Source organism: Tachysurus vachellii, chromosome 21 (genome assembly GCF_030014155.1).
Source record: "Tachysurus vachellii isolate PV-2020 chromosome 21, HZAU_Pvac_v1, whole genome shotgun sequence".
Classification (NCBI taxonomy): Eukaryota; Metazoa; Chordata; class Actinopteri; order Siluriformes; family Bagridae; genus Tachysurus; species Tachysurus vachellii.
In genome coordinates, this window is record NC_083480.1 from 19,309,874 (window position 1) to 19,333,184 (window position 23,311).

At 38.9% G+C, this 23,311-nt stretch overlaps 1 protein-coding gene across 2 annotated transcripts in view; it reads left to right on the plus strand.

Annotated features, from left to right (window-relative positions):
- LOC132864025 (junction plakoglobin-like) overlaps positions 1-9,204 on the plus strand; it is a 40,890-nt gene extending 31,686 nt beyond the window's left edge. For both annotated transcript variants that reach the window (XM_060897221.1, XM_060897222.1), the window contains exons 10-16: positions 3,629-3,775; positions 5,212-5,331; positions 6,843-6,993; positions 7,189-7,310; positions 7,471-7,513; positions 7,637-7,783; positions 7,930-9,204. In XM_060897221.1, coding sequence (XP_060753204.1) covers positions 3,629-3,775; positions 5,212-5,331; positions 6,843-6,993; positions 7,189-7,310; positions 7,471-7,513; positions 7,637-7,767 — 714 coding nt within the window. In that variant the 3' untranslated portion in view covers positions 7,768-7,783; positions 7,930-9,204. The remainder of the gene's footprint in view (positions 1-3,628; positions 3,776-5,211; positions 5,332-6,842; positions 6,994-7,188; positions 7,311-7,470; positions 7,514-7,636; positions 7,784-7,929) is intronic.
- Positions 9,205-23,311: the final 14,107 nt, after the last annotated feature.

Genomic DNA, 23,311 nt, shown 5'->3' on the forward strand with positions numbered 1-23,311 from the left:
ATCACATACAGACACACCTATCACACACGTACACACAAACACACACACCACACACACACACACACACACACACACACACTCATAACATACACACACACCACAAACACACACAGTGGTTTTGTGTAGCCTGAAGTGCCGTAATAATTTGCACTACATAAGAAGAAATGTGTGTCCACATAAAGTGTGTCTGTGTGACCTGGTGTACACAGTGCAGGACAAGACGAACAAGACAGACAAGACAGTGCAGGACAAAAGACAGTGCAAACAAACAATTACAAGACAATACACAAAAGACAATAAACAGAAACAGCGGTACAGCATGTGCAAAGAGCAAAAAAGTGTGCAAAAAACGTGTGTGTATTTAGTGTAAGTCTGTGCAGTCCATACAGTTGATGTGCGTGTGTGTGTGTGTGTGTGTGTGTGTGTTGTGCTCAGTTCAGTTCAGCATGAAAGATTGTAACGTGTTAGAAGACTAGTTAGATACATGGGAGCTAAACCATTAAGAGCCTTGTACGTAAGTAGCAGCAGTTTGTAATCAATTCTAAACTTAACAGGTAGCCAGTGTAGAGATGATAAAATTGGGGTTATATGGTCATACTTTCTTGTCCTAGTGAGAACTCTGGCAGCTGCATTTTGGACTAACTGTAGCCTATTTATTAAAGATGCAGGACAACCACCTAGTAATGCATTACAATAGTCCAGTCTAGAGGTCATGAAAGCATGAACTAGCTTCTCAGCATCAGATACAGACAGGATGTTTCTCAGCTTGGTAATATTTCTAAGGTGAAGAAGGCTGTGTTTGTAATATGGTGATATGATTTTAAAGACAAGTTACTGTCTAATAAACACCAGGTCTTTCACTGTCGAGCTACTAGTAACAGAACATCCCTCTAAATGGAAGTTGAAGTGTGAGAGCTCAGTTAATTTGGACACTTTAGCTATTTCATCTGGTTTTTTTGAGATATATAACTGTGTGTCGTCAGCATAGCAGTGGAATCTAATCCCATGTCTTCTAATAATGTTCCCTAATGGAAACATGTATATCGAGAAAAGCAGAGGTCCTAGAACTGATCCTTGAGGGACCCCATAATTAACTGGTAATAAACTGGAGGATTCACTATTTAATTCTACAAAATGGTATCGATCAGACAGGTAGGATCTAAACCAACTTAAAGCCTGTCCATGAATACCTGTGTAATTTTGTAAGCGATGTAGGAGAATGTTGTGATCTATAGTGTCGAATGCAGCACTAAGGTCAAGTAGAACTAATAGTGACATACAGTTTTGGTCTGAAGCTAAGAACAAGTCATTTGTAACTTTAATAAGTGCAGTTTCTGTGCTATGATGGGGCCTGAAACCTGACTGAAACTCTTCAAAGATATTGTTCTCTGTAAGAAGGAGCTCAGTTGAACAGACACAAACTTTTCTAGTATTTTAGACATAAACGGAAAATGTGAAATAGGTCTGTAATTTGATAGTTCATTAGGATCTAAATTCTGTTTCTTAATGAGGGGCTTAATAACTGCCAACTTGAAGGATTTAGGGACCTAAAGATAACGAGGAGTTAATAATATTAAGAAGAGTCTCACCAGCTTTATGTAACACTTCTTTCAGTAATTTAGTTGGAATGTGATCTACAGTAATGTTGATGATGTAGCTGTAGTAATAAGTTTATCTAACTTGTTCCTGATACTTAATAATAGTTACTTAGATACTAATAGATACTTGATAATCTCATAAAGTCTCACTACTGAACTGTGATGGAATAATAGTGTGTTCAGATCTCTGGGTTTGTGTTAATCTAGTCACTGTGTTAAATAAAAACCTGGGATTGTTCTGGTTATTTCCTATGAGTTTGCTCAGGTGCTCAGAGCCCTAGCAGCTTTTAGAACCTGTCTATAGCTGGACATTCTGTCCTTATACTCAGTTCTAAAAACCTCTAATTTAGTTTTTCTCCACTTTCGCTCGAGGTTACAGGAGGGTGTGAGTATGACTATTATACCACGGTGCAGGTGTTTTATCTCTAACCTTCTGTAATCTGATGGGACAACAGTGTCTAATGTACTAGTGAATATAGTGTCTATGCTGTTAGTCATTACATCTAGATGGTTTGTGTTTAAGGGTACAGTAAGAAGTCCAGACAGATCAGGCAGGTTATTTGTGAATCTGTCTATAGTGGTCAGAATAATAGTTCTACCGAGTCGATAACGTGGTGAGACACAGTTAGTCTGTTCTACAGGTAGTGTGTACAGTATGAGGTAATGGTCTGTGATGTCATCACTTTGAAGTATGATGAGGCCTCGACCAGTCTGATGAGGCTCGTGCTTATAGATATATCCTGATGGTGTAGAGACTCATTTAGACCGATGTAGTCATTTGGTTTAATCCAAGTTTCAGTAAGACAGAGTGCAGTATGGCTGTTGTCTGTATGGCTTCTCTCATACCACCCCGCTGCTGCGATCCCTCCACTGGCTTCCGGTAGCTGCACGCATCAGATTCAAAACACTGATGCTGGCCTACAAAGCCAAAAATGGACCAGCTCCCTCTTACCTCAAAGCCCTCATAACTCCTCGCACTGCACCCCGCACCCTCCGATCTACCAGCACTGCTCGACTGGTTCCACCATCTCTCAGGGTAAGAGGCAAGTATACTACAAGACTCTTCTCTGTACTGGCTCCAAGGTGGTGGAACGAACTTCCCCTAGAGGTCCGGACAGCTGAGTCACTGGCTATTTTCAAGCGGCGGTTGAAGACCTACTTATTCAGGAAACACTTCAACTAGCACTTCTTTCATTATCTTTTGCATTTAAAAAAAAAAAAAAAACACACCTTTGACACTTTCATTGTAACTTTGAACAAATGTTTTAAACTCATGGTATCTTAAGTATGTAACTTAGTGAGCCAGCATTAATGTATTCAATGTTAGATTTAAGCACTTATGTACGTCTCTCTGGATAAGGGCGTCTGCCAAATGCTGTAAATGTAAATGTAAATGTCTGACATGATTTCATTTACAATAAGTGCTTAGGGTGATCTAATGTTCAGAAGTCCAAACTTTAGGAACTGTTTTTGTTTGTTTCTTTGACATTTTTCAAGTTAAATTATAAGATGATTTAGAGAACTTTTCATTAATTTACTCTTTGATCTCACTATTCAGGGAACAGACACAGTTTATATAGCTATGTGTGCATTTGATTTGATGATGAGGTGAAGGATAGCTATCATCATTATGATGTCAGCTGTGATTTACCAGTCAGATGGTACGCAGCATCCTGGAGATGTCTGAGAAGTGTTATTTTTATTTCAGTACATATGCATAAAGAATAAATAAGGAATTGATAATGAGTCTCAGTTTAACTTTTACAGTGAAGAGGAGAAATTAAGTGGGGATTTGTAGTCAGTTCTTTTATTGACCACCAGGGGGAGACACATTCCGACTTTACTTGTTTCTCAGCTTGACTTACATAGATTTTAAATTACAATGACCTTTTTCTAATGTTGAGAGATTTTAAAAGTTAAATTAAAAACTAAACTAAAAAATAAACTTAATAGGATTTTTAAGTGTTTTACTAACTGGGCCATGTGTTAATACAGCCATATTCCATGTTTTCCACTTCCTGTTCCTGTAGGCCATCGTTGGTCTGATCCGTAATTTGGCACTATGTCCAGCCAATCAGACACCTCTAAGGGAGGCAGGTGCAATACCACGTTTGGTTAACCTGCTTTTGAAGGCTCATCAGGACCTACAGAGACTCAGCACACAGAACACCTACCAGGTAATGAGGCTGTCATCAGGTAACGAATCTCTTCACATAACCAGATAACTTAAATTTTCAATTCAGTTCAGTTTTCAGTTATCAGGTAACAATCCATTCAGCACTTAAAGGGACTAATAGTTTAGTCCCATAGATATAAATAATATAATAAAGCTATTAGTAATGTAACATTAATAAGAATTTTCAAAACAGATGGAGTGACACCATCCTCCTTAATAAGGTCAGCTGTAGATATTATGGATATTAAATGAACCTTTTTGGGATCCACAGCTACCCCATTAACATCCATAATGTGCACCAAAAATAGATGTTTTTCAAGAAATGTAATCTTTTTTGGTTTAATCTCAGGTTGTGTTGGTGAGGTCTCTAAAATGCCCCTTTCAGTCTCTCTAAAGCTTTTATTGCTGTAAATATAAACACCAGTGAATCTTATAGACTGCTAAGTCCCCAAAAATGCTTAACATTGATTGCATGAATGAGGCTGGACTGTTGAACAGACCTTCAGGACCAGCAGGGTGGTAAATGCTCTGTATTTTTTCCTCCCATGCACAGGAATTTTGTATAAACTAGATTTGCCTGCTATAGCAGGGGGTGCACATTAAGCCATCTGAGGTCAGTTCATATTCACAACTGTTGTCCGGCCTCCAAACAATGACCAGTGGAGAAGCAAATTTACTGGATGATCCTGTATTATTCCCTGCTCTTCCATTCCTGTAAAATATGAATTATTTTCTGATAATGAGCAAAGGAAACCCTCTGGTAAAGGAGGAAGGGATATTTGTCTATTAAGTAATGAAGTAGTGGGTGAATTCCTTTGCTTTGCCACAGTGCAAAAATGTTTCAGATCACATCATGGTAGTTACTCAAAAGCTGAGCAATGCCCTGCTTAGTGTATTCACTATATTGACATGAGCCAATGTCTTTGGCCCTATATGACTCTTTTAAGGTCTTGTGAGATTGTATGGAAGCTTCTGCTTCCTAACTGATGGTCCATTGCTCAGGTGAAATACTGTGAAATCTTCAGTAGCTAAGTGTATTAAATCGTCTGCCACTTTGAACTTTTACTTTGAAGTTCTGAAGTTTAAATTCTGGTTTTAAAATATGTAATCACATATCTATGTATAAATAAAATATGTCCATCATTAGATACCAAGTCTATCGTCACATACCGAGCCAATAATCACACAAAAACCTGTCATCCAGTAACGAGCCTGTCATTATGAGTTTGTTGTTAGGTAAGAATCCCATCATCAAGAAACAAACCTGTAATCAAGTAATGAGCCCATCACCAGGTAACATTATGTGAATGAATTCTTTTACATCACTATTGAGCAGAGAGGCTGGGAACATAAGCAGAGCTAATGTGTGTTCTTAAAATCAAGTATTTGACTCTTTTTCCCTCTCTTTTTCTCTACTGGTCTCTGTCTCTCCCTCAGGATGGAATTAGTATGGAGGAAATAGTAGAAGGCTGTACTGGAGCATTACACATTTTGGCCAGGGATCCGATTAACCGGAGTGAAATTGCCAACATGCAGACCATCCCTTTATTTGTACAGGTGACTGTGTGTGTGTGTGTGTGTATACATTGTGTAGAATGAACAAGCAGGGACAGGCAGTCAGAAAAACTGAGTGAACATATGAGGGTGGTAAGGAGGCTTCATCCAGACATCCCAGTTCACCAAACACTTTATACCCTCCAGATTTGCTCCTGTACCTAAGAAAAGGTATTCACAAAAATCTAGATTAAACAAATGTGTTTTCAGCCTGGACTTAAACACTGAGACTGTGTCTGAGTCCTGAACACTAATTGGAAGTTTGTTCCATAACTGTGGGTCTGTGTGAGAAAAAGCTCTGCCCCCTGCTGGAGACTTTTGTACTTGAGGTACCAACAAATAACCAGCAGCTTTCGATCGAAGTAGGTGTGATGGATCATAAAAAAACAAAAGATCTCTCAGGTTCTGTGGTGTGAGACCATTAAGTGCTTTATAGGTTATTAATAGTATGTTATAATCAATGTGAAACTTGACTGGAAGCCAATACAGTGAGGATAAGATAGAGGTGATATGTTCATATCTTCTGGTTCTAGTTAGGACTCTAGCTGCTGTGTTCTGGACTAACTGGAGCTTGTTTATGCTCCTACTGGAACATCCAGACAGTAAAGCATTATAATAATCCAACCTAGAGGTAACAAATGCATGAACTAGTGTTTCTGCATCATGTACAGTAATGACATCATATTTCTTATCTTAGTAATATCTCTGAGATGAATGAAGGTTACCCTTGTGGTGTTATTTATGTGAGCTTCAAATGTGCAACCGGTATCAATAATCACACCGAGGTCTTTTACTGCTGCACATGATGCAATAGAAAGACCATCCAGAGTTACTCTGTAATCAGAAAGATTACTTCTGGCTGTCTGTGGTCCTGGTACAAGAACTTCTGTGTGTCAGAGTTAAGCAGGAGGAAGTTAGTAAGCGTCCACTGTCTAATGTCCTTCACACCATCTTCAGTCTTATTAATCTGGTGTCTCACATCTGACTGAGCTGAAACATATAGCTGTGTGTCATCAGTGTAACAGTGGAAGCTAATACCATGTTTACGAATAATTGTACTAAGGGGTAGCAAATATAGGGAGAAAAGCAATGGGCCTAAAACAGAACCTTGTGGAACACTGAACATTACCTTAGTTTGTTTAGAGCGGTCACCATTTAGATCTACAAACTGATATTGATCTGTTAAATAAGACCTGATCCAGGTGAGAGCTGTCGCTTTAACACCAACAACATGTTCTAGTCTATCAAGTACAATAACATGGTCAATGGTATCAAACGCTGCACTAAGATCAAGTAACACCAGCAAAGAGACACAACCCTGATCAGAGACCAGTAACAGGTCATTTACCACTTTAACCAGTGCTGTCTCTGTGCTATGATGAGGCCTAAATCCTGACTGATACAGTTCATGAATATTATTGCTATGTAACTGTGATTCTGTGAACTCTAGATAATCACTGATTTTTGTCTTACTCTCTCCCTGTATCTCTTGCTTTCGTTCCATCTTACTGTAGTTGTTATACTCTTGTGTTGAGAGTGTACGGCGAGTCTCAGCCGGGCTTTTATGTGAACTCGCTCTGGATAAACACTCAGCTGAACTAATTGATGCTGAAGGAGCTTCTGCTCCACTGATGGAGCTTCTGCACTCCACCAACGAAGGGATAGGTGAGTAACACAAACGCACGCATGCCGGCACACACTCACTTATACACACAATAGACACAACTTGTACACTATATCCATTGGTCAAACCTGAGTGTGTGTGTGTGTGTGTGTGTGTGTGTGTGTGTGTGTGTGTGTGTGTATGCGTGTGTGTATGCGTGTGTGTGTGTGCGTGTGTGTGTATGTGCTCATTCTTAGCCACCTATGCTGCTGCTGTGCTCTTCAGAATCTCAGAGGACAAAAACTTGGACTACAGGAAGAGAGTGTCAGTGGAACTGACACACTCACTGTTCAAACATGACACACACGTCTGGGACATGGTGAGACACAACACACACAATTACTATAAAATTATTCAAAGATCTGGAAGGAGAAATGTTTATGTACAAGTTTATGTCTGAAGCACACTGATGTGTGTGTGTGTACATGCTTGTTTCTTACTTGTAAACTCACTTGTGTGTGTGTGTGTGTTCCCTTCAGGAACACAGTACAATGACCCTTGATCATGGCTACATACAGGATGGTAAATGCACACACACCCACACCCACACACACACACCCACACACACCCACACACATACACACACACACACACACACACACACACACTCTCTCTCTCTCTCTCTCTCTCTCTCTCTCTCTCTAGAGGGTGTGTCCTCTCTGTATATCTACTCAGACCTTCCTGTCAATGCTCTCCCTCTTGAGCCTGATGTCCATGGGCCATATGTGTCAGACATGACCTTTGACCCCCGACACATTTATCCAGAACCACTCTAAAAGCACAATTACACAGGTAAGAACACACACACACACACACGCACACATATTAAACTGGAACATCCCCACATGTAACATATTAAACCCCACGTGATTGGAAAAATGTTCATTACAAAAATAACTTTAATAAATAAATAACTGATAGACTGTTTCATTATTTAGGTTGAATCAGTAAGCTGGAGTATGATGGACACATGGACCTGAGGCTTGAGGATCTGTGGAGGTTAAACTTAATGACTCATGGTGCTGGAGCATGGGAATATGTGGAATCCCAAAATTTAAAAATCGTAAAAATATACAGCGAAAATATTATCCATTGTATAAGCAGAGGTGGAGCCTGAGGACATGTGGGTGTGGAGCTTAATGGCTTAATGGACTTAATGTGTGTTAACTTAAGAACAGGAGAGCCTGAGAAATATGGCAGGACTTTATATTGAAGAGTTTCTCTTTTCTGTGTTTAATGATTTGGTTCTGTTAAGAGAAGAAATATACAGCTGGAATCTGCATGTGTTTATGTAAATAACATTTTATATGATGCATTGTTGTCTGGGATCCATAGTGTGTGCCCGTCTCTGTGATTATATTTAGGTGTGTGTGTGTGTGTGTGTGTGTGTGTGTGTGTGTGTGTGTGTGTGTGTGTGTGTGTGTGTGTGTGAGTTCAGCTCCTAGTCAGATTTCATATAAAAAAAAGCAAAACAAATATTTTACTGTAATCACTTTTTCATTACATTTACACTGACAGCACGTGACACTCTCTTATCCAGAGTCACGTACAAAAGTGCTTTTAAGTCTCTATCATTGAATACATTAACTCTGGTTCACTAGGGTACAGACTTAAGATACCATGAGTCTAAAACACTGTTCAAAGTTTTTGTTTTTTACACACACACCAAACAGGGGAGAAAGTGCTAGTTCAAGTATTTCATGAAGAAAACATCAGAAACATTTTCAGAATCATCGTTACATGAATTATGCATGTCGGTGATAATCACATTAGGATACAATTAAGAAGCCATCGGAAATAATTGTGAATTGAGATTTTCATTAATAAACCATTACAGTCCACCATACGCACATTTAATCCATTAGAAATCTTCCACAGGGATGTCCTGGTGTGGAGAGTGTGTCAATATAAAAATGTGCTAAAGCTAATTAGTATGTATTAGCTTGTATTACATGCTCGAAAAAGCTAATTTGCTTTAAAAATGAACAGCTAAATGTTTAACTAGCTTTAAAAAGCCACAAAAGCCACACTAGCTTTTAAACAGTTCTTGTAGTTAATGAAGTAAAAACAATGTCAGTGGATGTGTTGGTGATGGGATGATGCTCAAGTTCAGTATTTGTATCATGTCAAAAAAAAAACACCGCTGCACTGTTATATGGTGTTTAAAGTGGACCTGTTTAAAAACAGGAAGCTACAAGCACATAACATTATGTACTGAGAAAAAGATTTAATATTTTATATACATGGTTAACATTTTATAATAAAGTGTGAATTAAAGAGTCATAAAAACAATTGTATTTTGTATTTATTTATTTTATATGCTTCTGTGGCAGAACTGAAAGTGATGACAGATCCACAGCAGCAACATTTCTCTTATGAAGTCCTGTGTTGAGTGTCAGTGTGGTTCGTTGTTTAGCTCCATGATGAAATTTATCCTGATTACATTGGATGTGTTTTTCTGTAATTTATCCAACAGAATGCTTCTGTAGACTTCTGAATTCATTCTGTTGCTAGCATCATGAGTTACTTCATCAGTAAAGATTAGCCATGAAAGCCCAAGTCATGGCACTACATTAACTTTTATATGTATGCCAACTTCAAACGGTGGCTTGTGGGACCTTTTCTCTGCTCCGTGGAGTTTGCTGGTGATTTCATTGTTTGTTTTTATGGATTTTTCTTCATAATATTCAAGTTTCTGTCACCAGCTGCTGTGGTTGCTGACCTGTGGGCTGTTATTACATCAGTATTTTTTCCCTCTTCTTCAGGACATTGTTTTATTGACAATAGCCAATGCTTGTGAAATGGCTTTTTCTAGATTTCCACCATTTTCTCAACTTCCCCATGGCTGGAGCTGCTTTTCCCACAGACTCTCTGGTCTTCATGTTGGTTTACGGTCTTTTCAGAAGAGCTGCTGGATCTCTGTGATTTCTTTAAACACCACATATCCTACTACTTGACCTGTACTGAGACCTTGGGTCATCTGCCAGCTCCATGTTTTCACTCTGCTGTGTTGGATAGCACTCATTTCACTATATACTGGCATTATCATTAATGAGTTGGCCTTATTGGAAAGAACTATAAGGGCCTGCATACATGCAGTAATGTCAAATCAAAAACTGTATATTTATATATACATCTTTGCTCAAAGGTTTGCATACCCTGAAAGAAATTGTTAAACCTTAGCATTTATTTGGAAAATATGACTGATAATGCAAAATTATTTTACTTATTTAAGGATCGTGGTCACGTGAAGTCATTAGTTATCACATAGTTGTTTGATGCCTTTTTAAAACCAGTTCATCAGTTTTAACAGTTCATCCTTTTAGATGGCGCCGGTGAGGTCGGCTGCCATCACAACTGTTCTGGTTACACTTTGACTTTTTTTGTTTATTTTATATATTTATTTATATAGTTACCGTTTTATTTATAGAAGATGGTCATCATTCGATATGACAGAGCCACTCATATCTATTGGTGTACAATACACTCACACTTTGCCGTTTTTAATCTCGGACCCATGCTGGCCGAGCGAGATCCTGAGGGGGAACAAAGGACACGACCTGCACCAGGCGTCCGCGAGGGAAATGAGCCGGCGTCAGGAACAGGCTGAGGGGACGCGCCACCGTGCTCCCTTCCCTAGTATCCTGTTAGCCAACATCCACTCTCTGGAAAACAAGCTCGATGACCTCAGGGCAAGGGTCAAGTTCCAGAGGGACATTTCGGGACTGCAACCTTCTCTGCTTCACTGAGACATGGCTAAACGCAGCAATACCGGACCACGCCATCCAGCCGGCCGAGTTTTTCTCGGTTTACCACATGGACAGAACACTGGAGTCAAGGAAGTCAAAGGGAGGTGGAATATGTCTGATGGTGAACAACCACTGGTGTGAGAGAATGAGCATCGTTCCTCTTTCATGCTCCTGCACACCAAATCTGGAACTACTGACCATTAAATGTCGGCCCTTCTATCTATCTTCCTGCGTCTTACAGCCAGCGCACAGCGGTGAAGGAAGCAAAGCGGTGCTACGGGAGGAAACTAGAGTCACAGTTCCAACATGGTGGCTCTAGGAGCCTGTGGCAGGGACTAAGGAACATTACGGACTATAGAACACCTGATTCTAGAATGGGGAATGCGGACGCTTCTCTGGCTGACGAGCTAAACACCTTTTGCACTCGCTTCGAGGCTGCAGCTAACCACACTAGCGGTGTTAGCGGCACAAACAGCATGCAAGAGAACTGGAGAGGTAAACACCTTCACCATCTCGGAGCATGACGTGAGGAGGGCATTCAGGAGAGTGAACACCAGGAAGGCAGCAGGACCAGATGGCATCACAGGTTGTGTTCTGAAAGCCTGCGCTGACCAGCTAGCCCCGGTGTTCACTGAGATATTCAACCTCTCACTGAAACAGTCTGTTGTCCCCTCATGCTTCAAACAGTCCACCATTGTTCCTGTCCCAAAGAAACCCCAGCCCGTCTGCCTCAACGACTACCGCCCTGTAGCTCTGACCTCAGTAGTGATGAAGTGCTTCGAGAGACTTGTCAGAGACTTCATCACTGCATCACTACCAGACACACTGGATCCACTACAGCTCGCGTACCGCCAGAACCACTCTACCAAGGATGCCATTGCTCATCTTCTCCACACCACGATGAGACACCTGGACTGTAGAAAAGGGAATTATGCAAAAATGCTGTTTGTGGACTACAGTTCAGCCTTTAACACTATAATTCCCTCCACGCTGACCTCTAAGTTGGAGGTCCTGGGTCTCAGCCTGCCAACTCTGTCAATGGATCACCAACTTCCTGACAGACAGACCACAAGCCGTACGGGTGGGCAAAAACACCTCATCCATCCTCACCCTCAGCACTGGAGCTCCCCAGGGTTGTGTTATGAGCCCCCTGCTGTACTCACTGTACACGTATGACTGTGTGGCCACTTCCAACTCCACCACCATCATCAAATTTGCTGACGACACTGTGCTGGGTGCTGTACAGTACATGTCCCGCAGGTCAGGGAGCTCAGTGTGGATGGTACGTTCAGCTGATCGCACCACCCTCTGGAGGGCTCGCCTGTCCTGCATGGTGCTGTTCCCGAACAAGGAAGTGATGCTACCCGTCAGGACGCTCTCAATGGTGCAGGTGTAGAAAGTCTTTAGCACCTGAGAGGGTTGTCTGAAGTCCCTTAAACGTCTCAGGTGGTACAGTCGCTGCCGGGCCTTCTTCACCTGTTGATGTGACAGGACCAAGACAGGTCCTGTGTGATATGAACACCTAGGTACCGGAAACTGTCCACTCTCTCCTCTGGGGTCCCATTGATGTTTAGCATTTGGTATGACCGCTCCTGCTTTGTGCTGAAGACTATCAACTCCTTAGTCTTGCTGACTTTCAGGAGAAGATTGTTCTCCTGGCACCATCTCTCCAGGTTTTTAGTCTCCTGTAGGTAGGCCATCTCGTCGTTGTCGATGATCAGGCCCACCACAACAGTGTCGTCAGCAAACTTGATGATGGTGGTGGAGTTGGAAGTGGCCACACACAAGGCGGAGGTGGGCATCGAACCCCCAACCCTGGAGGTGTGAGGCGAACGTGCTAACCACTAAGCCACCGTGCCCCCCTCATGCATGTATAATCTAATCAAATAAAAGAATAGGCACTGAGCATTAGCAAAATATTTACTGAGCATAGTAGAATAAAAAAATCAGAGCACACAGTAAGAGAACAAAAGACTTACCTTATGAAGTGAAGTCAAAATGAGAGAAGAAACACACACACACACACACACATGTCTCTTGAGGGTCAGGAAAAATAAAATGTGCAAGTTTCAGGAAGTATTAGGCTTAAGTAGGAGCAGTTTTTTTATATTAAATATGGTTTGGCTGGGAAATATTGGGAAATTAAAAGACAGGGAAAAAGAAAAAAGGGAAACGGGGAGCAGCTATGTAAAACAGGAAGGAGGGGTGAAAACGTACAATTCAGAAATAATGGGAAATTGGCTAAACTATTATAAATCAAGAAAAAGGAGGCACCTAATGGCGCAGGAGCATAAATAGATACAGCCTGATCGAGATTTGGCATAATCGACTACACCACGCCTGGATGTTGGATTATTTTGCTGATTTTGATGCTGAGAAGGAGACTTTGAGAATTTTTCTGTTCTTCTGCTGCAATCAAAGCGGGACTTCATTGATCTCATTCACACTTGAGAAGTCTATTTTTCTTCATTTAATTTTGACTAAGTTAGTGTAATATTCTTAGGCTTTTGCTAAGAGCCAATCATATGCCGTTATATTAGGCACTGTGTTCCTATTGGCTACGGCAGGTGTCAGTCATTCTATGTCAGACAGATTTAGGAGGTCTTATGATTGCACACTATGGCTACAAGTAGCACCTGCATTCCATGTCTTGCAATGAAGCATTAAATCCTCATCTAGAGTCAATACCGTGTGTCGACTCGTTACTATTTGAGAAATAACACAACATGGTGTCAGAGCGAACGGATTGCACGAAAATGGATACTTCTGGAGTCCCGATGCCCACGATGAACTGGGAATCAACAAACCTGCATGGCGCAAGTTTCAGCAGCATGCGAAGCTGATGTTCAGCGGACCCCTAAAAAGGAAGGGTGAGGATGAAAAATGTAGTTATCTTCTCCTATGGGTCGGAGAAAAAGGCCATGATATTTTTAATACATGGTCTCTGTCTGCAGACGAAGCAAAGGTCTTAAAATCGTTTTACGACCGCTTTACAGCATATGTTGAACCCAAAGCATACATCATATATGCTCGTTATAAATTTCACGAAAAAATACAGGGAGACCGCAAACCCTTCGAGCACTTTGTGACTGACCTGCGTCTGCTTGTCAAGGATTGTAATTATGCAAATAGCGACAAAATGGTCCGCGATCGCATTGTTTTCGGGATACATTCACCCAAAGTGAGAGAGAAACTTTTGAATGCAGGCTCTGAATTAACACTTGAATTAATAGACATCGCTAGATCTCACGAGTTAGCTCAAGCACAGTTGAAAACCATCTCAAATAGTATGAGTACTCCACATGAACATGCAGTGCACTCAGTTTTTCATCACACGCAAAAAGGGGCAGTTTCAAAGCAACATAATGCTAAGCACACAAAGAAATACAGTGAGAATCTGCAACACAGAAGTGCAACCTCAGTGCAGACAAAAGGATGCGGTTATTGTGGAAATAATCTTCACACTAATCGATCTCAGTGTCCTGCAAAAGGAAAAGTATGCAAATTATGTGGCAAATTAAACCATTTTGCCAAATTATGTCGTTCCAGCAGTGAGAAAACTGTACATGCAATAAGCAAAGGACTCTCAGACCAGACTGAGGAGAGTGATGATGAGCTGTTTATTGATTCAGTCACACAGGGCGGACAAAGCTCAGAGATGGAACAGGCTTTTATAAACATTAAAGTAGGCCCCAAACAACTCAAAATCAGGTTCAAACTGGACACTGGATCCTCTGCCAATGTCATTCCCATACACGAATATGCCAAGTTGAGTACCCAGTGCACGTTACAGCAGACATCTCGCCTTCGGTTTGGATACGGTGGAGAGCGCTTGTCGGTAAAAGGCAAATGTGACCTGAAATGCAAACACAGAGACATTGAAATGATCATGACATTTTACGTGGTTGACACAATTGCACCTCCTGTCATAGGCCTAAAGGGCTGCATAGACTTTGGTCTAATTAATCTTGTACTCTCTGTATCAGAAAAACATTTGGAAGTGCCAGTTTTAAAGGAATTCGCAGACGTCTTCAAAGGAATTGGACTGTTTCCCGGTGAGTGTACCATACATTTGGACCCACACGCAACCCCTGTAGTCCACCCACCTAGACGTATTCCTCTCGCACTACGCAGCCGCCTTAAAGATGAGCTTGATAGCATGGAAAAGCAGGATGTTATCAGTAAAGTCACAGAGCCAACTGAATGGGTTAACTCAATGGTTGTAGCGGAAAAACCACGTGCAGGAAAATTACGGGTGTGTCTAGACCCGAGGGACCTTAACAGAGCTATTAAGCGACCTCATTACCCATTGCCCACTCTTGAAGACTTAACATGCAAGCTAGCTGGTGCTCAATACTTTAGCGTTCTTGATGCAAGATCAGGCTATTGGGCTATTAAGCTCACAGAGGAATCGTCAAAACTGACTACGTTTAACACAGTCTTTGGACGTTACCGTTTTCGATGCCTTCCCTTTGGTTTGATCTCAGCCCAAGATGAGTTTCAGCGGAAAATCGATGAGACATATGAAGGCCATTGTTGATGATATTCTCATTTTTGGAAAATCTAAAGCAGAACATGATGAGAACCTACTTGCAATGCTTCAGCGTTCCAGACAGAGAGGAGTTAAGCTCAACCCAGAAAAGAGTGTCATCTGTGCGACAGAGGTGAGCTATTTTGGACATCTACTCACTGCGGAAGGGGTTAAACCTGATCCTGCAAAAGTCCTTTAAAGAGCGTGTTAAGAGGAGATTGTGGACAAAATTGTATAACAAAATTGTGGACTTTAATCGTCTTTTGTGGAAGATTTTTGGCTGTAGGTGAGCTTTGGGCCTAACAGGGCTTGATGACCAAACCATGCCACCTAAAGCAACAAACAACAATACCTTGGAATATGTTACCATGGCCCAAGTACATGAATTGTTAGAACAGCAAAAAGAATTCTATAGAACCTTGCTTGAACAACAAGAAAAAAGCTTCAGACCTGTGTACAAATCATAGTTGATTCTTCAAACAGGAGAATTGATAACCTGTCAAAGCAGGTTTTTGATTTAAAGGTGAGTCTAGAAATGACTCCAAAAGAACTTGATGATCTTAAAATCAATTATAAAACTTGGTCTACAAATTGTAAGGAAACCAGGAAGGATCTGGATACAATAGATAAAAATTTGATCACAACTTCAGACAAGACAGAACATCTGGAGGGTCAGACAACACGCCATAATATTGTTGTGGATGGCTTGAAAGAATCTGCAGGAGAAAAGGAGTCTGAATCTGAAGAAAAAGTGAGAAAAATTTTTAGTGAAAATCTACAGTTGGATCAGCAGAAAATAGAGCTGGAATGGGCTCGTCGAGTTGGGAATCAAAGGGCATTGTCAGAGAAACCCTAACCCGACCCTAACCCTAACCCGACCCATTGTTGTTAGATTCTTGCGGCTGAAGGATAAACTTGCAGTTTTGGATAAAGCTAAGACCTTAAAGGGCACAGGCATCTTCATAAATGAAGACTTTCCTGAAACCATTCGACAAAGAAGGAGAGAACTACTTCCAGCAATGAAGGCAGCCTGTGAGAGAGGTGATATTGCATATCTGAGATACGACAAACTTATTGTTCACCCACATTTCCAAAATCAACCAAAACAAAGAAAGCCAAACGCTCAGAGTTTGGTTCATTAGATTTGATAACACAACCACGTATAGTATTTTTTATTAGTAATCACATATCTGTTTATTCTTTAAATACACTATTGATTCTAACAAATTCAATTTTGAAGCTGAGACCTTTAACCTTTTGATTTTTCTACATGCGATCCTTATAATGTTTATGTTGACCCAGATTTAAAAAATTTTTCATCGTTGGATGCTTCAAAATTTTGTACCTTTTATACTGAAACTAAGTTTAATGATTTATGTTGATCTTTGCCTACTAATATTTTTTCTACTTTTCATTTGAATATTAGAAGTCTCTCTAGGAATTATAACAATTTCATTCTCTATTTATTTTTATTAAAACACAAGTTTTCTGTTATTGCTTTATCTGAAACATGGCTTACAAAGAATTCTAAAGACATTTTTGAATTGTTTAATTATAATTCTGTTCATTATGTTAGAGAGAATAGATCGGGAGGTGGTGTTTCTTTGTTTATTTATGAAGAGTATGAATTTAAAATCAGATAGAAATGAAGTGGAATCTTTATTTGTCGACTTGTTCACTTGATCTGATAAATAATGAGCATAAATACTGTTATATTTTAGGAGATTTTAACATTCATTCATTCATTCATTCATTCATTCATTCATTCATTCATTCATTCATTCATCTTCTACCGCTTATCCGAACTACCTCGGGTCACGGGGAGCCTGTGCCTATCTCAGGCGTCATTGGGCATCAAGGCAGGATACACCCTGGACGGAGTGCCAACCCATCACAGGGCACACACACACACTCTCATTCACTCACACAATCACACACTACGGACAATTTTCCAGAGATGCCAATCAACCTACCATGCATGTCTTTGGACCGGGGGAGGAAACCGGAGTACCCGGAGGAAACCCCCGAGGCACGGGGAGAACATGCAAACTCCACACACACAAGGTGGAGGCGGGAATCGAACCCCCAACCCTGGAGGTGTGAGGCGAACGTGCTAACCACTAAGACACCGTGAACCCCAGATTTTAACATAAATCTCTTAAATAAATTTGATACCCTACTGTAGATTTTCTTAATATTCTTTATTCTAGTTATTATTTTCCTCTTATTCATAAACTTACAAGAGTTACGGAAAAATCAGTAACACTGATAATATTTTAACAAATTCTCTAAGTGAAGGGATAAAATCTGGTGTTCTATATTCAGATTTGTCCGATCATTTTCCCATATTTCATTATTCTGAAATTAGGATTAACAGAGTTAAACTTTCAAAAGATATACAGCAAAAGAGAATTATGAGTAATGTAAATATTTCAAAATTTAAAGATTTCATTGTTAGTATTTCTTGGGATGATCTGTATGAAGAATACGATGCTGAAAGAGCATATCAACAATTTATGACTATTATTAGCTCTAGTTTTAATAAATGCTTTCCAGTTAGTAGCTCTGTAAAGAAAATCAATCAGGACTTTAATAAGCCCTGGTATACAGTTAGCTTACAAAAGATGTTGAGGACTAAGAACAAATTCTAAAAAAATATGTTTTAAATCCTACACCTCTCACTTTTGGGGTTTATATCTCTTACAGGAATCAATATAATCATTCTATTAGATCTGCAAAAAAGCAATATTTTAGTGAAAAATCAAAGTTACTTCAAAGTTAAAGTTAAAAATGTAATTAACTTTTTGTTAACATTGGTCAAACATTAGCAAATAATATTCCTGTTGGTAGTGGTAAACCTTTAGATTATTTATCAGGAAATTTTCCTATTATCTCTATCTTTAAGCCACCTGAGATTGTAGAAATAAGTGAAATTATTGATGAGTTAAAGATAGCTTCGGCTGGACATGATAATATTTCTGTATTTCTTGTCAAACAGGTGAAATGTTCATTATTGCAGCCGCTTGCTCATATCTTTTCTCTTTCTTTGAAAACAGGCATAGTACCAGAAGATTTACAAATAGCCAAAGTTATTCCTCTGTTTAAAGCAGATGATCCACAATGTTTTAACATCTATAGACCTATATCTAATCTTAGAAAAAATTGTATATAAACGTATTCTATGTCTCTTAGATTCTAATTCTATTCTTTATAAACATCAGGATGGATGTTTACCACTGAGCCACTCTAACCTAACTCTAGCCTGAACCACTCTACACCTGATACATCTGCTTCACCTGATTGATGGATGTTACTCTTGCACTTAACAATCATGAATTTGCTTGTAGTATTTTTATGGACTTGTCAAAAGCTTTTGATAGTCAATCATTATATTTTATTTGAAAAGTTGTACAAATATGGCTTTCATGATCTTTCGTAAAAGTGGTTGAGAAATTACATCTCGAATAGAAGACAGTTTGTTTGTGTTAATGGTTGCTTTTCTAATACAGCAAGATTACTCTGTGGGGTTTCCTCACACACACACACACACACACACACACATATATATATATATATATAAAGAAATAGTAAGGGTCCCAAGAATTATATATATATATATGATATATGTATATGATTTCTCGAATGTTTCAAATATTCTTACTCCAATAATGTTTGCAGATGATACAACCTTAATTTTCTCTCACTCAAATTTTAATTTATTGATTAAGAGTGTAAATGATAGTCTAATTGCTTATGCTAATTGGTTTTATTTGAAATAAATTATCTCTAAACTTAAAAAAATCTAACTTAATTATTTTTAGTGGAAAAAAATCATACCCTAAGGACTTAGTAAAAATTACAATTGTCTATTGAGTTGCCTCAAGTGTCAACTGCAAAGTTCTTGGGAGTTTTCATTGATGAGGGTTTGAGTTGGAGGGAACAAGCTGATTACGTAAGCAGGAAAATACATAAATCTACTGGTATAATAAGGAGGGTTAGACATCTTATTACCACAGAGTGTCTTCTTACTCTTTATTATAGTCTAATTCATCCGTTTCTCTCATATTGTAATATAGTTTGGGCGAACATTTTCCTATTACTCTTACTCCAGAAACGCTTTGTTAGGATTGCAACCCGATCTAATGTATATACTTCATCGGTTTCTCTATTTCAAAAACTTCAGGTTCTTACTTCAGGTTTATGATCTCAACATTTCTCAAATTTGTGTCTTTATTTATAAAATATATTCAGGTGAAGGGAACATTCCAGAGCAAATTACAATGTATTTTAAAGTAAATTCACAGGTTCACAGTTACTTAACTCATCAATGTTCAGATTTTCATTTCCCTAAAATTCTTACTTGTAGAGGTCATTACTCTATACGATTAGTGGTATTAAATTATGGAATGATTTCTCATTTAGCAGAAAAATGTTCTTCTTTAAAAAGTTATAAAAGATGTATAAAGAATCATTTTATTGCTGCTTTTTAATTGAGCTTTTGTTCACTGAGGTTTTATGTATTTTATGTACTCTATATAGTTTTGAAGTATATTATTATTATTATTATTATTATTATTATTATTATTTCTTTCTTTTAATATATTTAGTTTAGTTTTGTTGTTGTTTAGGTGGAGGCTTTAAATAAGCCCTTCGGGTTTTTTGCCTCTCCCTGCACAATATATGGATTGTACTTTTGTTTTTTTATTGTATATATTTTTGTATTTTTGCAAATAAAACAAATAAATAAAAATAAGATAATTCCATGGACGCAGGGGAGTTAGAGTGCTGTGTGTATTAGGAGGAGGAAATTGGATCAGTTTGTGTGGCAGCATCACAATAGAGAGAACGGTGAGAAATGATAACAGGTGTGGTGGCCTAATTGGAAGGCTCAGTGGTGTAAAGGTGATCTAAATAATAAGATAGCTCCACAGCCATAGCAGACAGTTGAAAGCACTTATAGTGGTTGAGGTGCATATTGTGAGAGGTTTGAGACATCATAGAGCTAGAACGAGGTCTGGGGGGAGATGCCACAGCCATAACGCCTGGATTAGGCCTAGAGGGAGATGTCATTATGCCTGGGTGAGGCTGTAAAAACTCTGAGTTTTGACAGCATCCTTCCAGGTAGCATACTACAGTATCGGACATCACCTTTGCTAATTTACACACCTCTACAATATTACTCTTAGTAATCTCTGACTGACGAAGGCATATATCGTTAGCTCCTACATGGAAAACTACGTGGAGTACCTATGCTTGCCTAAGACCCTAAGATTATTAGATCAGATCGGAATAGTAAAAAGATCCAAAGTGCGTTTCCTCTGCCAACTGTTTGAAGACGTTACAAAAAAGCGTCTCCTGAAGAAGAGGAATAAACGTAACTGTGATAGTAAAGTAAAGAATCTAATAAATAAATAAATAAATACATAAATGCGAGAACATAAAATTTTAACCAAAAAGAGAAATTGAAAAACAGTATAATATAAACTCCATCACAAAACTCGTGGCAAACAATTTAAAGACCTTTGAATTGATTATAATGAGTATAAAAAAGTATAATGAAAACACATTATACTTTCTTTTAACTTGCTGGATAACCTTAACAGTGACCAGTTCCAATATACAAGCAAGAAAAACTAAAATAAGAACAGGATACTGTGACAGCTGTGAGTAATGATGCCCCGTATTCATATGCAGACATATCCAATACATAACTCACAGTTGTGGCACAGAGGCAAACAATCGTTACCAAAGTAGTGTTCAGAAATGGCAGACAAATCGAAAACAAGAGAACGAAGACAGGTCATACATATAGTATGGCAGGCAACAAGAGATAACAGAACAGCTTGGTACATAGATGAATTAACAATATGTCACACTAACTTCAACTGTAAGCACGGGTTAAATCATAGATATAAACACTAGATGTCGCCTTGTATACGGCTGTACATTGGAACGAATGTGTCAACAGAGCCGCCATCTTGGTACAGGGGACCCCCTCCTCTTAATGCATCACTGTCAATGTAGGCAAAGAAATAAAATCACCATAAATCGTCATGAATACCATTTTATAGTTTTTTTGGTTCGTTCTAATGGTCAGACATGTATTTATCATTAAGTCCAGAGAAAATTTAAGGTTTTTATATGAAGATAATCTTTTTAACAATATAATACATAGTGCTAGTAGGTGTAAGTTTATTACTTACATTCTTCCACTTGAGTAAACTTCAAATGAACAATCACTACTTACCTTATAGCCTACTGCATGTAACACTGCTACAGTGGTGTGACTATACATGTTCATTTAAACATTTAAATTGCATTGGTTTATTAAATATAATACACAAAGCAATTTGCAGGTGGAAGCAAATCCCAAATTTGAGAGGAACATAATGTGAAAGTTAGATAGTTGAGGTGCCAAAGACTGTTCAATCTTTTATTTATTCTTTTCCTGCAATATTTCTGCCACATTAAATAAGTAAAGTCACATAAACAAAAAAAAAACAAACAAACACAAATATCATATAAATACAATAGAAACAAAACAAATATAAACAGCAAGTCATATTATACATTTTTTTATTAACATAAGATAAAAAAATCCAAACCCTTTTCAGACATAATGTCATTAAATATGTCCTTATGTGAAGTAAGTTGATAAAAGATCATTCTGCTTGTGTTAAGTTCAGGACAATCTAATAAAATATGTTTGACAGATAAGGGAATCTTACAGAACATACATGAAGTTGGGTCTTTTCACCTTTAAGCAAAAAAACATGGGACAATTTTTAATGTCCTTATTAAGAGCTTCGGAATCTACAAACATTGTCGGTTTTCCTAGCTGTCAAAAACTAATGGGTAACTAGCATGGATTAGCTGCGGTCGTTAACCAAGGACTGAAACAAACCAACGTAACCAGAAATATAATTTTGTAACATTTAATACCATAAAACACATTCTCACTTGTGAAATGTAATCCCTTGCTGTCGGGTTTTTATATTTCTTTCGTTTGAACATCCAAACGCAGCACAGAAGTCCGGCATCGTGCATGCATTTGAGGTAAAGGAGCACCGTACAAAGATGGCAGCGGTTTTGACGCATTTTAGGACTCCAAGGTGACATCTATGTATAAGATATTTATGGGGTTAAATAAGCCAATATTCCGGAAGTGACCTTTAACCCAGGTGTGGTTAAGGACTCCTGAGAGGGCTCCCTCTGGTGGCTCAGAGTTGTTGAGATGTTACACTATGACAACAACTGTTACATTTTATCTGTCACACAAATGTCTCTGAAAAGTCCCATTAAAGCATGTAGGGCGTGCTGTAAATGTCCCATTAAAGCATGAGGGGTGTGCTGTAAATGTCCCTTTAAAGCATGAGGGGTGTGCTGTAAATGTCCCATTAAAGCATGTGGGGTGTGCTGTAAATGTCCCATTAAAGCATGAGGGATGTGCTGTAAATGTCCCATTAAAGCATGTAGGGTGTGCTGTAAATGTCCCATTAAAGCATGTAGGGTGTGCTGTAAATGTCCCATTAAAGCATGTAGGGTGTGCTGTAAATGTCCCATTAAAGCATGTAGGGTGTGCTGTAAATGTCCCATTAAAGCATGTAGGGTGTGCTGTAAATGTCCCATTAAAGCATGTAGGGTGTGCTGTAAGCATGTGCGGTGTGCCCCAAATATTCCCAGAGGTCCTCTGGACAAACCATGAACGGTGAACCTTTTGGTGACCCTTTAAAAAAAGGTCCACAGAAAGTTTCAGTTCAACAGATCCTTACTCATTTAGAGCTTCTTTTACTACAAATGTACATTGAAGCGTTAATTTAAACACATCTTAAGAAAAATCCTTTTGATTTTCAGAATAAACATGCGTCTTAATCAAACCCACACTTTAGAAAAACTGACCCTTCTGTTTTTTATACTTATAGAAACGAAGCAACTCAAAAACTCATTATGGTACAGGGACTGAAATATGACGTCATCTCCAGGACTCCAGGGGGCGCAAAACTCACTGCTATCCGGTGCAGATGAGAACTGCGCATGCGT